The sequence below is a fragment of the Anopheles aquasalis genome, chromosome 2 (assembly GCF_943734665.1).
Source record: "Anopheles aquasalis chromosome 2, idAnoAquaMG_Q_19, whole genome shotgun sequence".
NCBI classification, from domain to species: Eukaryota; Metazoa; Arthropoda; class Insecta; order Diptera; family Culicidae; genus Anopheles; species Anopheles aquasalis.
Genome location: NC_064877.1, coordinates 67,878,147 through 67,895,377, shown reverse-complemented (window position 1 = coordinate 67,895,377; position 17,231 = coordinate 67,878,147). Strand labels below are relative to the sequence as shown.

At 48.5% G+C, this 17,231-nt stretch overlaps 2 protein-coding genes across 6 annotated transcripts in view; one reads left to right on the top strand and one right to left on the bottom strand.

The window, feature by feature from the left end:
• LOC126572894 (semaphorin-1A) overlaps positions 1-17,231 on the bottom strand; it is a 136,450-nt gene that overhangs the window by 68,875 nt on the left and 50,344 nt on the right. The gene's annotated exons all lie outside the window — the stretch shown is intronic.
• On the top strand, positions 16,411-16,999 carry LOC126572896 (uncharacterized). The gene is made up of 2 exons (XM_050232608.1): positions 16,411-16,551; positions 16,679-16,999. Exons 1-2 carry the CDS (start codon positions 16,465-16,467, stop codon positions 16,997-16,999), a joined length of 408 nt encoding a protein of 135 aa, XP_050088565.1. The 5' UTR covers positions 16,411-16,464.

Here is a 17,231-nt window from a genome sequence, read left to right as displayed (position 1 = left end):
TAGATTCGATCGATTTCGGGTCGATAAAGGGATTTTAATTAAGTTCCAGGCCGAAAGAAGCTTCACTGAAACATAATTAAAGTATACTCGATGTGCTTTGAAGGAATATCATTTCTATGAAGTGCTTTCACATATTCTACAGGAAGTCCTTTATAATACTATTTTGTTTAAACAATGTTCATTCATGTTACATACCGTATTGTATGAAGTAAAAACATTTTTAAAGCGGAAACAAATCAACTTCTCGATAAATCTAGAAAGAACCCCTTAAACTGCACTGTCCACCTAAGCTTTCAATTCATTTATGCAGAATCTCTAAATTCAAATCGATTATTGTTAAGCCATTTCTTCCTACTTTAGCGACACTTATCATATGATTTCTTATCATTGTGAACATTATTATATGCTGATCTGGTACACATTTTACCCATCATTGAAACATAAAAGAATAAGTTAATAACACTATCTGCGAGCCAGTATTCTTTTTGCTTTGGGATAAAGAATCTCAACAAAGGAAGTGGCAGTTGAATACGACCTAGTAGCGAACATTAGAATGAAGTATTCATCAGCGTCGACATCTAAATGCCACCCTGAAACTCCAGTCTCAAGTACAGTATTTTAATGTTTTATTTAAATGTTTTTATTACTTCAGTAAAGTGTCTGTAATGGAGAATTATAGAGCTATGATTGCGTAGATTCTATGCAAACTAAACGCAAAAGTGCTCCAAAATTCGGTAAACATACTCCAGAAACACCACTTTTTGATCTCCAAATCAAAACAACGTTTCACGATCGAATCATCGATGCGTAAGTAATTAACAAACTTAATAACAAGCCGTTTGCAAATCGATTTCCACCACCCGCCATCAACCGTCCGCCATATTCCTTCGCTAACTAAGTGTTTATTGGGCCTGCACTTGAACATGGCCACTCTCACATCTCTCCCTCTCTCCTCTTAGTTTTTTTTATTAATCTTCAGCTCATCATTAGGAAAATTAGTTGATCATTACTGTTGTGCAGCACCGGCACACCTCTACGGTGCCTCCGGTGAAAACTCGCACAAAATCCGGGGTTCGTCGTATTTTCTTTTTCCCCGTTTTCGTCGATTGCCAAAATTTAAATCATTTCTCCTCCGGCTCTCCTCTGCCCTCCCCGTTTCCCGAGGCGGCCCGATAAACGGTTGCGGGGTTGTTCGAGGCTCGAAACTCGAACTGCAGCATCTTCGCACGACCGCGGGGAGGGGAGCACAGTGTGCAAGTGATTTACTTTGCCGGTCAACCATGACATCTTAACAGTCATTAGAGCCAGCGGAAGACGCAGAAGCGAACGAACGAACGACCGAAGACAGCGGGCGGCACAAATTTCATTTCCATCAAGAAGCATAAGTAAGTGGATACTAGCGCGCCCCGTAGCGCGGGCATCGGAAAGAACAAGTAGAGTGAGATGGAGCAACACTCCCAGCACAACAACCGCTCGAAACCGGGAGGCGGCCCTGGTGTGGTCCAATGCTCCTAATTCGGTCACCGGTTTTGGTGCTACTGCGGCACAAGTTGGGCGCTCGAAGTTAATTTTCCTAACAACTTTTCAACAATCTCAACCTCTACCGAGAAACCCTCCGGCTCCACCGTTGAGCCGAACGATCAACGCCTCGATGATGGCGCACGGTGGTCAGCGTTCAGGTTCGAGACAAGGCACGTACGACTGACACTCGCTGATTCGTCGTCGTCTTCGTCGTCGTCGTCGTCGTTACTTGACTTCCTCTTGGGAGTCTTGTGGAGTCTACGCCAGGGACTACGGACTACGGGCGTGATGAGCCAGAGCTTCGAGTGTTTCTTTCCGCTCTTCCACCGCGAATCATTCCCATCCCTTGTTAATGTATGCTCGGCACCGACTGCGCGACTGATAAGTGCCCTCCGGAACCACTTCGTTCATCGTGCATCCGACGGGCGGAATTGTATTCCCTTTTTTTGCTTCTTTTTTGTTGCGAAGGGACATCAGCAGTCACGGTGGCCCTCTGCTTATCGGTACACCGGGCCTCGTTAAGCGTCGAAAGAACCAACCCGAAGAACGATCCAGCGCCCGGGTCTCAAGGGTAAATGAATGTCGTCTTCCATCGCTGTCGTCGGCACCGTAACCTCCAACGGCAGCCAATGCCACCTTATAACCGGAAGTGGAATGAAAGTGATAAATTTATTAATTTCTTTAATTTGAAGCCAACGGAGCCAACAGTGGAGAATCTTTTTTTCCTTTTTTACGCACGTTTACGCCGGCCCGTGCACTGCTTAGCATTCATTGTTCTACCGTGCCCGTCGACGACAGCTATTCGCGATGAGCTCGCGCGAAAAAGGAAGCGAAGAACTCGAACAAGACAAATGCGGAAAATGATTCTTTCTCCAAATCTGCCCAGAAGAGTGCGCAGCGTGGTCCGGAATCGGGGGGCACGTGCGCTATCGCTATGTTCCGCCGAGAATGATTCATCGTCTTCCGTTCGGTCAGAAACGGAAAGGCATTATTTAGGGAAAACCCGGTCTCCGGTGAGAGACATTGATTTTTGCTCCGTTTTTCTTTATGCCTCGGCGTCGCTTCCACTGCATTTGCTTGCGGAAAACGGTTGTGTGCGAGCCTCAGCCCGTGATCCTGCGTATCCGCGGAAGCTTCTTTGCCGTTTTTAATTCCATCTTTATGGCACCCGGGAAATTGTCGCTCCGAGGTGTACCGGAATGGCTACACATTTATCTACCGGCACGCTACGGTTTTAACGGTTTGGAAGAAGCAGAAGCAATTTAAAAGATGTTGATCCCGGTGTGCTAAGAATTGATGGTGTGTCATGAAGTATCGTAAAACAATGTGTAACACAATCATAAAAAAAAACGGCACTTAGCCACGCGATGGCAGGATGGTGGCGTGCTGGCACGGTGTAATCGGTATCTCAGGAACCACAACGCATCACAACGCCAGGTGGACAGGAATAGAAAATGTCGCTTTTTTATGAAAAATATGCCACCATAAATCTAAATCATACTTATCGGGCTTATCGAATGTTGCAGCTTCTTCCATAATATGCGAATACATAATAGGGATTCGATAAACATATTTTAAGCATAACGAGCTATGCTGCAGCATACGACAGTGAGTAAATGATACGAGGTACGGCAGGAACGTATAATTCCTATGATTATCAGCTTTTCAATCGCTGCAAGGATGATTGTTTCATCCAATAAATATGCTCCAATCGATCCACATAGCTATCATGTGCCTCTAATCATGCCAGAACGAAATTAATTCTAAATGATTATTAAAAAGATACAAAATTAAATGACTTTATAAGTATGCCGTAAATAGTAAATAAAAATGACTTTATAAGTATGCCGATATCAAATTTCGAGCAACTCGTCAACAACTTGCTCTCAGGTGCAGAATGAATGTTGACGATTGTTTAAATCATTTTTAAATTTTACCGAAAGATTTAACTCTCACTCCAAACCCCCAAAAAGGATGAAACTGCAAAGATGCAACTCGCACCAGCGCATACCATCGCACCCGCCCTCCTCCGGCACATGCAACGGAAATAATTTAAATCCCCTCGGGCTTGCCACCTTGGTTTGAGGTCGAATAGACGAAGTGCACTAACCGATAGACACACACACAGATAGTTTCGGAATGCTCCGAGAAGTCGAAACTCCGGTACATAAGCGGCAAGAGCGAGCCTCTTCTCTTTATGTCAAAACTATCAGATACGCATGGTCGGGCGACATTTTTAGAGTTTAGAGAGCCACCGTACCCTTTCCCGACAAAGAATCCGTCGAAGTCAACCAACCAGAAGTCGCTCGACGTTTGGCGAGTTGGAGGAAAAGTGGAAAAAGAGCCAACCAGCCAGCCAGCCAGCCGGCGACACATAAGCGGAGCAGCTGAGTTGAGGAATTTATATTATGTTTTGAATGAAATTTAATTTTGAAATAGTTATTAGACTATAAATAAGTAGATTATGCCGGATGTGTTGTACCCGGGGAAATGGAAATGGAAATCCACCATCCGGATGCAAGGACCGAAAACATAGCTCCAGCCAAACGACACCTTCGAGGACAACGACGACGATACCGCCCCGATTGCCGAGCGTTTGCGTAGGTTTGCTGAATCCAATTAGATCTTTTCGCCTCGGCAGCAAACCGGCAGCTGCCCGGAGGAATCGCTCATAAGAACGCAAGTTTATCGGTAAAGGGAAAAGGGAAAGGCTTTAAGGTGGAACCGACCAACCGGTTGTGATTTCGCAATTTGCCTGGCCAAACCGGCAAGCAACAAAGCAAAAGATGAACAATAAAAAATTGTGGTTTAGTGCTGAGTGGTTCCCCGAAATACGGTGGGACACGATGTGTACCGCAGCACTGCATTCCAGGAATTTGGCTAGCGTTCATGTTCTTTGCCTTTGCGGAAGGCTGAGTTGCGGAAAGGAATATCAAACGTTTTCGGTGCAGAGCAGCAGAACATGAGCGAAGAATTCGTTGATTAAATTTCCACCTTTGACCGTACACGACCGGGGGCAAGAGCCACGTGATCGATCGGTCGAACGATCGTCTAGCGGTTCAATCTCATTAATGCGTCACACAGCTCACCGCCATCATGCTTTTGATTTTTGCTGCACCCAAAGGGAATGGAGAAATGAAAAAGCATCGATGAAAACCGTTCCAGCGAATTCCAATCGTCTCGTGTGCTGAGAAGAATCGGGAAAATATACAAAATTCCACGATCCATCACTGCAGGTGCTAGGAGAGCGTCGAAAACCGTTAACTACAACAAAGGTAAAGCTCAAGAATCACGACGCGAAACGACACCTGGTGACGGCGGCGGCGGTGAAAAAACGTAAAACCTAAAGCGCGAAACATGCGCCCATGTGACAACAGCCTCGACAACTTCGCCCTCGATGGGAACCGGTGTCCTCGCCGGAACTGCAAACCGGGAGCCCATCGGAGGGCCTTTTAAATAAATGAAACGAATTGAAACATAACGACCCTTGTCTTCGCCGTAACATCGTTAGCGGAAATAACATCCAGACACAGCCCAACCGAGCGACAGACCGCCCGCCAGGCCGACATCCGGCGGGGACCAAAACGGAGAATAATCCTGATTGCCTTATTGTGCGCCATCGGAACAACGCGAGCATGATGGCGCGTGATGGTGGTGGTGGTGGTGGTGGTGTGTCCGCGTCACTGACCGCCAGTACCTGGCGTCCGCGCCACGCTGCTCGACGGAGCTCGACGACGAAAACCGGTAAGACGGAAAATCATTACCACGCTTCTGCCGCTGCACACTATCCTAGCCCTAGACCGGCGGAGACGATGATGATCATGATGATGATGATGATGATGGTTAGGGATTTCCGTGCGGCTAAGACACGTCAATCGCTTGCCAGTTGACACGAATAGCTTGTAAACGATCATGGCAAAGCATCATGATTTCCAGGGCTATCATGAGCGCGAGAAAGGACGACAACGACCACGACGACGACGCAGAGACTTCAACGGGACGCCCTGCCAGCAGGTGCTCGAGAAGGAGTTGATCCAAACGATGAAGGTTGGGGAAGGATGGTTCTTATCAGATCGTTCCTTTCGCTACGACAGCTGAATCGACAACGAAGCGAACGGACGGCAAATTAATACCCTTTTGAGATGGTACCCCGGTGCCGCGAAAAAGGGAACAGTGCCGCTGAGAGACGCTCGCTGTCTGTCGGTGAACTGATTTCGTTTCTTAAAGAAGAACTACTATCACGTCTCGAAAGAGACCGAAAGGTGACGGGTCTTCTACGGTGAGCAACGAAATTTAAGTTTATTTTTCTAATCCAACCTTCCAGACGAAAATTCTCAAAACAATGGTAGATGGAATGGCAGACCTTTATTTGAAAGTATTATTCTTTTCTGTTTTTTGTTTCGGTTGAATTTGCCTTCTGGGACCGAGGCGCATCGCTCAATCTCTCCCACCCGAGACGCGCCATAACCATCTATCTTCTGTTCTCCAAAAGGGACATCAGTTGGGATGTTGGCCGGTTCGTCTAGCACGAAACCAACTTTCCAGTATTTATGCGCCTCTGCGTCACGACAGACACGGGACCAATCTTCTGCCATTTCTGTACAGTGAGACAGGGAGAGTGAGAAAGGATTTTCACACTGGTCGCAAAACATAACGGCTTGCTCGGTGCTCGGTGTGGTACCTTTCAAATCTAAATACCCACGTTGCCCACAAACGGAATACGTCTAGACAGGGGCATGGTCGAAAAGAGAGATGCGCGTGGGACGGACCGATGCTTTCAAAGAAAACACACATTAATTCAATGGATACGTTGGTCTGGGCTTGTCTAAATTTATGATCTTCCTCGACTCATTGCATACGAACCGTAGACTTTAGAGTTAGTGCCCGTCATATGTAGCTACCATTCAATTGAAAACAAACGGAAAACTCTAACTGAATAGCTGATTTTCATTTGCAACTCCGAAACATTTTGCAACATATTTTTCAAATCGCAAAATTGAATCGATGCGATGCGATGCGAAAAAAGATAAAAGCACCTGCAAACCGATTAATTTATAATCGAGCAAATAAACACAGCCTAATGTTCTACGAATACCGACGTGATTAGGGAATAAAAATGTGAATTTTGGTAACATAATCCCAATCGTGTCCTATCAGCATGTTATTCAGTGGAAAAGATTTCCAAATATGATTTGAAACGACAATTAGAAGCCAGCGCTCTAGCGACACTCTTTCCACCTGTCAACGTAACGATAGCAACGTAAATATAATTATCTACACTCGATGGTTGATGCACACCCTGGGTGGAAAATGGAGGCGCATGGTACTCGCACCATGCGCCTCCATCGCTCCGATCCGCCACCGATCGGTCCGCCCTCTAATTCACACCTTCTCGCAAAGAATGTAATTTCTTCACATTAAACACCACCAGACGCAGAAGAAAATACCTTCGAAAGGATACACGCAACGGAAACAGTGGAGCACTTTCTCCAGCATACGGTCGTACGCCTTCTCTTCTTCGGTGCCGACCTTCAACTGCAGCACTCCCCCCCTGGTTGGCAGTGGTCTAAAAATTCAAACAATGCTTGTAATTAAGTTCCAGTGCGGAACGGGTTGCAAGGGAACGGGCTCGCGACCCAACCTCTCTCACACTGCGACGAGAAACCGCGTCGCTATGCCAGCGACACCGACAGGGCCGTCCCTTTGCGTGCTTGACCATCGTAGAACGAGAGGACCACTAGCTAGACCGTGAGTGGTACACGGTGGTGTCGCCTCTCAAGAATGTTAAACCCTCCTTTTGAACGGTGCTGAGCGCAATGCACGAGGAGCCGGACACACAACACAATAGTGTTAAATGGAAATTCCCTCTCGCAAAGAGGGACGCGCAAAGGAATTCCCTCGCTTCCCTCCACACGTTCTGCCATCGTCTCGCGCACTGCAGCAGCCGCCGGTCCGCCGCGGAGTGAAATTAACTTCCAATTCATACATGAACCATTGCCATTCCTCCGGTGGTGTGTTGGTGGTGGTGCAGCAGTCGCGACATACACGACACGTATGCCTCTCAGCGCCACCCGATCGATGCCGTCTAGTCGAGTTGCTTACCTGCAATGAGAAAACATGTGCACCGGGTTAGTGTGATTGCTTTTAGCGAAATGCGCATTAATCCCGCTGTTCTATACGGGACGCGGCTGGAAAGGTGAACATAATCACATGAGTGTCTGCAGTTGTCAACAACACATTCGACCAAGGTCCGGGTCCGGGTTCGGGATTCTATTTCAAACCAAACCTCACACCATCTCGCAGTGTTTCGAATCGAATTTATGCTTTTGCGTTCCTTTATGCTTAAGAGCGCGAAGGTAGTCAACGGTGCGGAAGAGAGACATGCCGTGAGAGGCACACCACCGAGTTAAGCGAAAATGTCAACCTCAGCCATATCCTGTCAGCCTCAGCATTGGCCCTCCATCAACCATCCCATGGACCTTCTCTATGGCAACTCTCACTTTCCATCTTTCTTCACAACCAATCCCAATGCGCCTCCGATGTATGTGAATGTCCTTTTTCGTCGGTGGATAAAAGAGCGAAGAAAATGCAAAAGGACTCTCTCCCACCTACAGAAGAAAAGAGAACTACGTCAGACGAGTGTACTCCTGCCTCTGCTCCTTCTGTATCCACTCCGTAAATTAACTTGATCCTTTCATCGGTCAATCCTTTTCAGTTAGCTCGTGTACAGGCCAGGCATGGTGGTATTCTGCCTTTCCCACAGCGCAACATCCACTACCACCTCGCAATCTCAACTCGCAATCTGCGACTTGTCTGCGACCGGGAGCGCTTTTGAAATGGCCAACCGTTCAGAGGAAAGAAAAGAGAATACAGTCCCGTTTTGAATACAGTCTGCCAGCGTTAGTATGTGGAGATGGAGCAAACGGACGACAAAAGGGCCTCGTGCCGATGCTGTGCTGGTGTTGTCGTGTGCGAAACACAGAAGCAGAAAGAAATGCTAACGAAGCTTCTTCGCTCCCAGACCGTTCTCAGGTGCCTCGAGAAGGAGCAGAAAGAGAAGAGCTGATGGTGGAAAAGTATGTGGACTTATAAATGTATTGCGCTGCACCTGCTGCAGAGGCTGACCTCCTCAAAATTGGTCATTGCACTCCAACCGGCGCACACAAAGCTCCTTAAGCGAGTGTGAAGCAAGGCGAACAACACTCTACAGGTGCAAAACGGTGGCAGGTTCGTGACCGACTACAAAGGACGACTAACCCCCCCAGGAGCCTAAGGGGATGATTTACTTTTGATACCTTCATCCCCAACCCCAAAATACACGCGCCTAGACACGAGCAACGTCCCAGTGCCAGTAACCTCTTCATGCTCCACTGTCCGGTCCGGGGGCTTTGGGAGAAAGGCAAATAAACGATACCAAACTGGCCGTAAGCACACAAGGGCGGTGGTGGTGGTGGTGAACGGTGCACCCCGAAACGTGATGCATCATATATTCGCAGATAAGGAGCCCACCGGTCGTGTGTATATGTGGGATGTGTACATTTGCTGCATACTTTCATGCTCCAACGAAACGCTTACCAGCCGGACCAGTGCACACCCCTCAGGACTCCACCTGGGGGGTGTCTCTTCTTCCCCGGGGGGCAGTTTTGTTGTGAAAACTAACGACCACTGGACAGAACCGAAGGAGAGACAACTTAGGCTAATCCTCCGAGAAAATTACCGCCCAGACACACCCTGAATCACTCGTTCAGAAGTCCAAGCATCCACAATGGTCCAATGGCCGCGGCCGGGTTCACATACGTCACTCACTGCGAGGTGAGCTTTAGCTGTACCCAACTCGACGAAATGTACAACGAAAGCCCGGGTCCTGGCAGGTACGATGGTACGAATGATTTTTGCCAATCACCGGCACCCGAAGAAAAGCGAGAAAATGCGAGAAAAAGCCAACAGTGACAGCAACATCAGCAGCAGCAGCAGTAGTAGTAGTTCTTTTTATTTTCATTCTTTTTATTTTGGGGAAAACTTTTGCTCCTCCACCACACGACCAACGACTACGAAGACGACGACGACGACGACGACGACGGCGGCGGTGTGATGGCTGTATAAGTGAATTGCAAAAGTTGGTGAACTCTTGCAGTTTGAGTGAACCGAGGGGCTACGAACCGAGAAAGGCCAACAGCAGCAGCAGTAGCGCAACGAACGAGGCACATGATTTCATTGCGAATGGGGTAAAAGTGGTTTCCAGCGGCCAGTCCGGTTCGGTGACAGAGCCGGAGCACTGGAATGGGGATGATGGAAACCGAAAAAAAGAAGGAAAACCGAAGAAAGACCACTAGAATCAAGCGATGGTGCGGTGTGAATGGGGAGGGAAAAACGAAATTGCTATCCCGCTGGACAAGTTTTCCACCTCTACAACCTCACGTCGACGTCCCTGCTCGCTGTCCCTCCTCGTGAACGCCATTGTGACATTTGCACTAGAAATAAAAACGGAACTGAAGAAGAGGAAAGGGGACTGAATAACTCATTTGGTATTCATCCTTCGTATTTCGGCACCGTGACACCCCCCACCCGCCTGCTGGTGTGACGTGTGCTAAACGGGAGGAAGGTTGTCGAGAAAAACGGAAAATCCCTCCCTTTTTTTCCTTAAATAGATGTCCATTCACCTCGTTCCATTTTCTTCGGTGCAGCTGCACGCGCGTAGAAAACCGAACCGAGGAAAAATCCCCCCCCCCCCTTTCACCATTCTTTAACCGCTAACGAGAGGAGGGAGAGGGTTGCAAGGGGGTGTCTTAAAACCTTAGACCGAGCTGTCAGAAAACTGTCGCTCGCAGCATGCGTCGCCAGTGTCGTTGCTGCTGCTGCTGCGAACGTTAGCGATTGCTTGAAAAATGCAATTTTTATCAACCACTCAGACGACCAAGGAGGAGACGTCGTCGTAGTCTTCACCGCCACCGTCGCTGCCGCTACTGCATGGAAACTGCACATGCACGCGCTGTTGCACGCTCGTTGTGTTGTGCGAAAGATGAAAATTATTCGATTTTTCCTTTCAGCCCCATGCCTAGCGTCTTGGTAGGCGATGTGAAATGAAGACGCCATGAGCGCCATGTTGCTTAGCGTTTGATGCTGGCTGAAGGTGCGCTTGAGGTTTGAATTAACCAGGAGGTAAAGAAAAGGCCATTAAAGTTCTCACCAATCTGCAACACTGCACCACCGAAGACGACGACAAGGATGAGAGAGAGAGAGAGAGAGAGAGGGATCATGAAACTTCTGTGAGCTCCATTGGTGTAACCTGTAACTGAATCAATTTCATCTTCTTTCTTTCTTCCACCGGGTTCGTTTCATATAATTTCGTTCTCTTCGGGCGCCCTGGCGTTAACGAAACTTATCTTAATACAATATAATGCGCTGACAAGACAGTCCGCACGAGAGTCAAAAGCTCAACGGCACCTCACTAGCAGGACGCGGAAGGTGATGGCCTGCGGACAGCGTCAGCGTCAGCACGAGAAACAAAACACTTTGCAGTGCGACGGAAGAGTCAACATACTACTGTCCTGGGGTACGCGAGATAGAGAGACAACAGGAGCCGTTGTCGGTCGCGTTGCGTCTAAATTCAATTTCGTGTTTACAGCAAAAAGCTTTCACGACCTCTCATCTCGTCAACCGTACACAAGACACACGTGCTGTTGCTGTTTCGAGAAAGCAGCAGTGAAAGCGCAAAACAGAAGTACTCCCAACCACCCGCCACCGATCGGGGAATATGGCATTGTGCTTAGGGCAGCGAAAAGCGACACAGCATTGTCCTGGAACAAGGTGCAACAAGAGTCACTTATGATAAGCTTGTCCATCGGAGATAAGGATAATGCAGCCTGTGTGCTTGTGTTGCGTGCCAGGTTTTGTCTGGCCAACGGGCACGAGCGGTTTTGTTGTGCGATTCTCGACTAAGAACGACTCGATGTGAACCAAGAGGAAGAGGTTGGAAGACGCAGGGTAAATGCAAGAATACAGGCTGATAATCGGACACAGCATTAGAGAAACCAAAGGGAATAGCAACAAGCGAAAAGCTTCACTATCTGCCTTGCGGTGCGAGGCTAAGCATTGTTGTTGGAGAAGTTTAACGTTCAAGTTGAGCAGCTAATCCCCAGGACATTATCCTACATAAGTTTACAAAAAAAGTCCTTAACCCAAAGTGTTACTGAAACCAGCAGAATGGACAGCCAGAAGATGGTTACAAACATAAAACATGCATGTTACATAAAGGGAAGAACCTTGCATGCCATGTCCCGATGATAGCTTAATGATCTCTTTCCTCCTGGCCGTACACAGCAATAACTAATGGTGCTGATCCATTACATTTCCACCCGATGCACCCACATCTCCACGGCAGCTCATCGGCAGAGAACAAAATGAAAATTTTCATTATTAATTGCCAATCTCGGCCGTGGTCCCTCTCTTCTCTTTCCAGACCCTGCGTACCCTAGCTTCGAAGCCATTTCAATTATGAACTCCAGATAACCAGCGATCAGGTGTGTCCGTACAGGAGCGGCCGGGACTGGAGGACTGGAGAGCCTTTTGTAGCATAATCCGCAGCGCAGTAAGAAATGCCGCATGCCGATTATCTTCGCCCGCGTTGCCGAAACACTGCAGCGTTCTACGTTCGTGGTGCACCACGGTTTGCACCACTGCCAGGAAGAATGGTGCCCACATGTGATTATGTTTGCACGCCCAAAAATCCTCCGACGATTACCGTCGACCGACCGGGCTATGGTAGGATCAGAATGCAATCAAGAGCGAGAGAGATCAAGAGCTGTAACGGTGTGCCTCGGAACCGAATTTCCAACAAATCCGATACAACGGGAGATGTGCAGTGCATCGAATGTAAACCGATCCAATCTTTACGACCAATATTGGGTGGAGGAGGCTCGTTCCGCGTACCATTAGTACGGTGCCGGTGCATCACGATCAGAATTGTGGATTAGCGGGGGCGGTTCAGATAATATTATGCTGTCCAGTTTTCGAGTACGCCAACGAGGCACTCGTACTGCATACGGGCACTGCTGAACGGCAGATCCGGGCATCCCCATAAACGGCTACGTTCCGGTTGGATGGTAGCTCATCTTTGGAATGTCCTCTGACTGAAGTAGGTACTCGCAAAATATCCGTCTGGCACAACATCAACACCGGGGCCGAAGTGGGAGTCCATCAAAACCCAAAGTGTCCGCCCATTGTGGTCCACCGAGACACACACTCACTATCGTTATAATTATTGGCCATAGTTTTGCGCCACAATTCCATTCACGGTCCTTACGCTGCAAAGGTCCCCACGGAACAGCAAATCTGGTGCCCAAAGTTTACGTTGGATCGCTTACTGCGACTTCTCCATGAAGCGGACTCTCACCCACTTCAACATGCTGGCCCGTTATCCCGTTTCGAGGGACGGCACAGTTGCCGAAACTTTTGTCATATACCGACCGACCAACCGACGGCACCGAATTACACCGTTTGGATGCCCACCCGGAATGCCGTGCGGAGGACAAGTCAGCCGTATATGCCTCGACCACCGTGCAGATAAGCCCTGGTTTTCATTCTTCCTTATCGAATTCCCAGCATCCCGGCAACTGGAAACTGCTGCATCAGAATGGAATAAAACATTTCCGAACGATGCACCAACTGGTGGCGAAGACGGGGGCACGCCCGCTAGACGATTGCGCATGATATCGCGTTGAACGCTGTGAAAAAGCATCACCGTGTTTGGGTGATGGTGTTCTAGTCAGTGCGATAGCATCGTTGATCACATTCGGTTTGCCGACGTTGTAACCGACGGTACAGAACACAACACCGTATGCCGTATATGCTCCGAAAAGTAGCACTTCCGCCAGGACTCGTGTTTCGAGTGCACCAACAACAAACTCTCAATGCGATAACGGGACCTTCTGCGGTAACGGGTGGACGTAGCGGCGGGTTTGCAGTTTGTATTTTTCATCTCACCGGGAAAATCAAGATCCATTCCAGCGCTGGAAGAGTAATTAAATCCATTGTTACAATGCCATCCAATGCAGTGGTGCCCGTAAACGATCCTTCGATAAGGCCACAGCCAACGATTGACCAAGCAGGCGCAGCAGTTAATGTCAAGTCTTTCGAGAACTTGCACACTGGATCATAGTTGGCATCGGCATGGCACACTCGAACGGTGGCGACGGTTCCCGGGATCAACTAATGTTCGATTTGTTACGTTACTGGAGCGACCGAGCGCGAACAGGAAATGAAATACTTTTTCCTTCCCGTTTCCTTTTTCCTGGGCAGAGCACTTGGTCAACTAGCGTGCGGATGGAATCGACCCAGACAGGTCGATGGGATGTCCGCCCGATGTTTGCGCAAACCGTACCGCACCATACCGTCCTCGGGTGCGACCAGCATCCGTACCACCAGGACACCAGAGGACACCAGAGGTGCCACAGCGGTGTGGCGGTGGAAAAACTTTTCCCTTCGGCCTAAACTAGGCCATCACGATGGCAGGCCGACGACCTTTATGGCGTATGAAATATGCATTACCCACCGGGCACGTTGCATCATTACCTCGGCGTTAATGAGAAACTTTGCTCTCATCCTCGCTGCGCCACCTCGACGGTCCCAGGTTTGTTGTCGCCAGTGCCAAGCCCAAGATATCATACCACCCACACCCACACACACAGTCCATCTCGGCTACTGGTGCCGGGTGCCTAGTGTCGCTGGAGTGTTGGATCCTCTTCAATGGATCGTCCGTGGAAATGCGCGCACTCCGGTGCTTCTGATTGCTACGATTTCGTGCCATAAAGTGTAGTGCATGAACACATCACACAGGCCAATACACACATCCAAAGGCACAGGCGCGCGCGGGCGCGCGAATCACATTTTCCGGGTCGGTGGCTTTGATAGCGTGGTGGATGGAGTGTACGCTTGGACCATATGCCATGGGGCGACCAGCAAAAAAAGCGGGTTACTTGACGAAAAGCGGAAGCTCGAGCAACGGAAAAGGCGATTTTCATTTCCATCCTTCTGGGATAGTGGCGGCAACTTTAACACTCCTTTATGGCATCATCAGCTTTCCGTTTGCCCATTACACCATGGACCACACCGCGATGAAGCGATTCAGATTAGGTTCCGTGCACTTGAAATGGCGAGCAGAGCACCGCGTTCTGGTTCTGGAATGGACAAGGTATAGTTAGAAAAAATGACTTTCACGAGACGCGTTATCAGCGACCGAGTGGAGAAGATCGAATGACACCGTTTGAGAAGCTGCTTCACCGATGGCCACCGTGTGGCCATCAATGTTCCATGCTCCAAAGGCAGCCAGGTTGGTATTTCTTCCAAAACAATTGTAAAAGCTAAACGCCACTTGTGCGTTGCGTACGGCTCTCGGTACATAAAATGGTAACACCCTAATCGGTGCTCCGATGCCTCACTAATGGTGCACATTATTTGGAAGTCGCAGGTCGCAGGCCGGCAATCGACACCGGCGAGCCTCTCTGTCTTGAAACAACACTCCCGGTGAGAACGATGGTGCCGCCGGTGTACGGCGTTAGTTGGAAAATGTTGTAATTTAACTTTGGAACATCGCAGACAACAGTTCCTCCGGGGCTTACAACGAGGGCCTTCGGCGTGACATAGCTTGCTTTCCAGCAATGACGCGTGAACGATGACGATGATGATGATGATGCTGTTATTACTGATCGTCAGTTATTGATCCATTCGAGGCGCTTTCGCTCGGTATTTGGTAAGAAGCAAATTGGAAGGCTCCACAACGCCAAAGTTCATTCAAAAGCCATCGTCCTTCTCCGGATGTCACCATTTCTGGGGGTTAGGTGGGCCCTTGTACGAAGAGAGACCCGGCCACCATCATCAGAAGCCATAATGCTCAAGCTGCGAGCCGATCGAGGAGATGAGGTACGAAAGATGAGCATTTTATTGTCACTCTGCGTTGTTTATCCAATGATGCCCGGTTGGATGGTGGCTCTACTGTTGTCGTTTTCCATTTTTTGTGTTTCTTACTAGTGGCTGGTTTGTGAAACAAAAAAAAAGTTTTATCATCTCCCGGTAACCGTTGAGCACCCGGCATGGACGATAAAGTCGACGACCGTGTGGAGGTCGATCCCAGCGTAACGCACACTGGCGCTCAGGGACAGGCGGACCTGGCGGAACTATCGCCCCAAATCGCCTTATGCTCGCGTTCGTGTCGTTATTTTGCATTTACCGGCGACGATTGGCCGAGCACTCTCTTTCTCTGTCCACGTTGGACAGGATTGTTCAATTGCGCGAATAATAACGACTTTTGACGCGGCTTACATGTTACGCTTGCGGCAATCCACTCGATGGCTCCCTAAGGACTTGCTCCAGTTGTGGATGGAGCAGAACTTTAAGGATAAACTATGCCACTGGCAAGGTGTTTGATGTTTTAGTTTGATGTTACACCTTCGCAGCTACAAAGAAGTATTTCTCGTGCATTATAAGAGGTACATCACTTGGTAAGCTCTTAATCTGCTGATAATTTCCGTGAATTTCTGAGTGCGCTATCGCAGTAGAGCTGTCGGTTAATCCAAATTTTTAAACGAATGAAGCGTAGTTCGAAATGCATCAAACAGGGTACCTTAAAAATAACGGAGAGTATTTACAATTTCGGTGCGTTTCAAAATCAATGCGCAATAATTACCATAATTTATAATCACATAATTAAAACGTATAAATATTCATTATAAAACCAAACGGAAATCAAATTTATCCGATCCCGTTTGAAACAACCAACTTGGGCTTATCCTAAACAGACGATTTGACAGAGGCCACTGAACGCGATTTGCGGTTCCTGCTGCCATTTGAGCCCCACGATTCCACGTGCAATTTCCGTGCAATTTTCCTGTTGCAGTTTTCGGTGCTTTTCCACAATTTGCAGCTTCAACGAAACCGATTTAATCGACGATGGAGACGGTGTATTTTCGTGGATTAGGCGAAAGACGTGTCCTAAATGTGGCAGAAACGGGAACGAGAACGATTGGAGCGCTCAAGGTATGTCCTGGATGAAGGCACTATTTTGAGGTTATGTTTCCGCCAGCGAACAATCGAATGAGCTCCTACGAAATGATCTAATTTCCCCATTCTTTTCTTTTCCACAATCGATTTGCAACCCCAAAAGGAGATGCTATCCATCGGAGCCGACGCCAAACTGTGGTGTGAAGGCAAAATGCTGCAGGACTGGCAGCAGATCACGGAGCTTCGCTCGAACGAAATCGATGTCACGGTGCCCTTACTCGGAGGAAAAGTTCACGGATCGCTGGCACGGGCCGGCAAAGTGAAGAGCCAAACTCCGAAGGTGCAATGTAAGGAGAAGAAGAAGAAACTTACGGGGCGAGCCGCGCGTCGCCGGCAGTTCAATCGCGTTTTCAACAACAAGGTCGTCGCTTTTGGCCGCTTTGGCAAAAAGCGCAATAGCAACGCTTTGAACAAACCGAAATAAATAATGGTACTTCGATGATTTAGAAAACAAAACCATAGCATCCTGTCGAAAACCAAGTAGGACATCATCTTCAGGGACGGTGATCGAAAGGTCACTTGGATTGGAAAACTTCGCTGGGCTGTGCTGTGTGCCGTGTTTCGTTCTTTTCAGACTAACGCACCTCGTGACATCGATCGGTAACCATACGAAAGGTTGATAACCGCGTCTGGTGAAAGCTTTCGCTTGAAAAGTT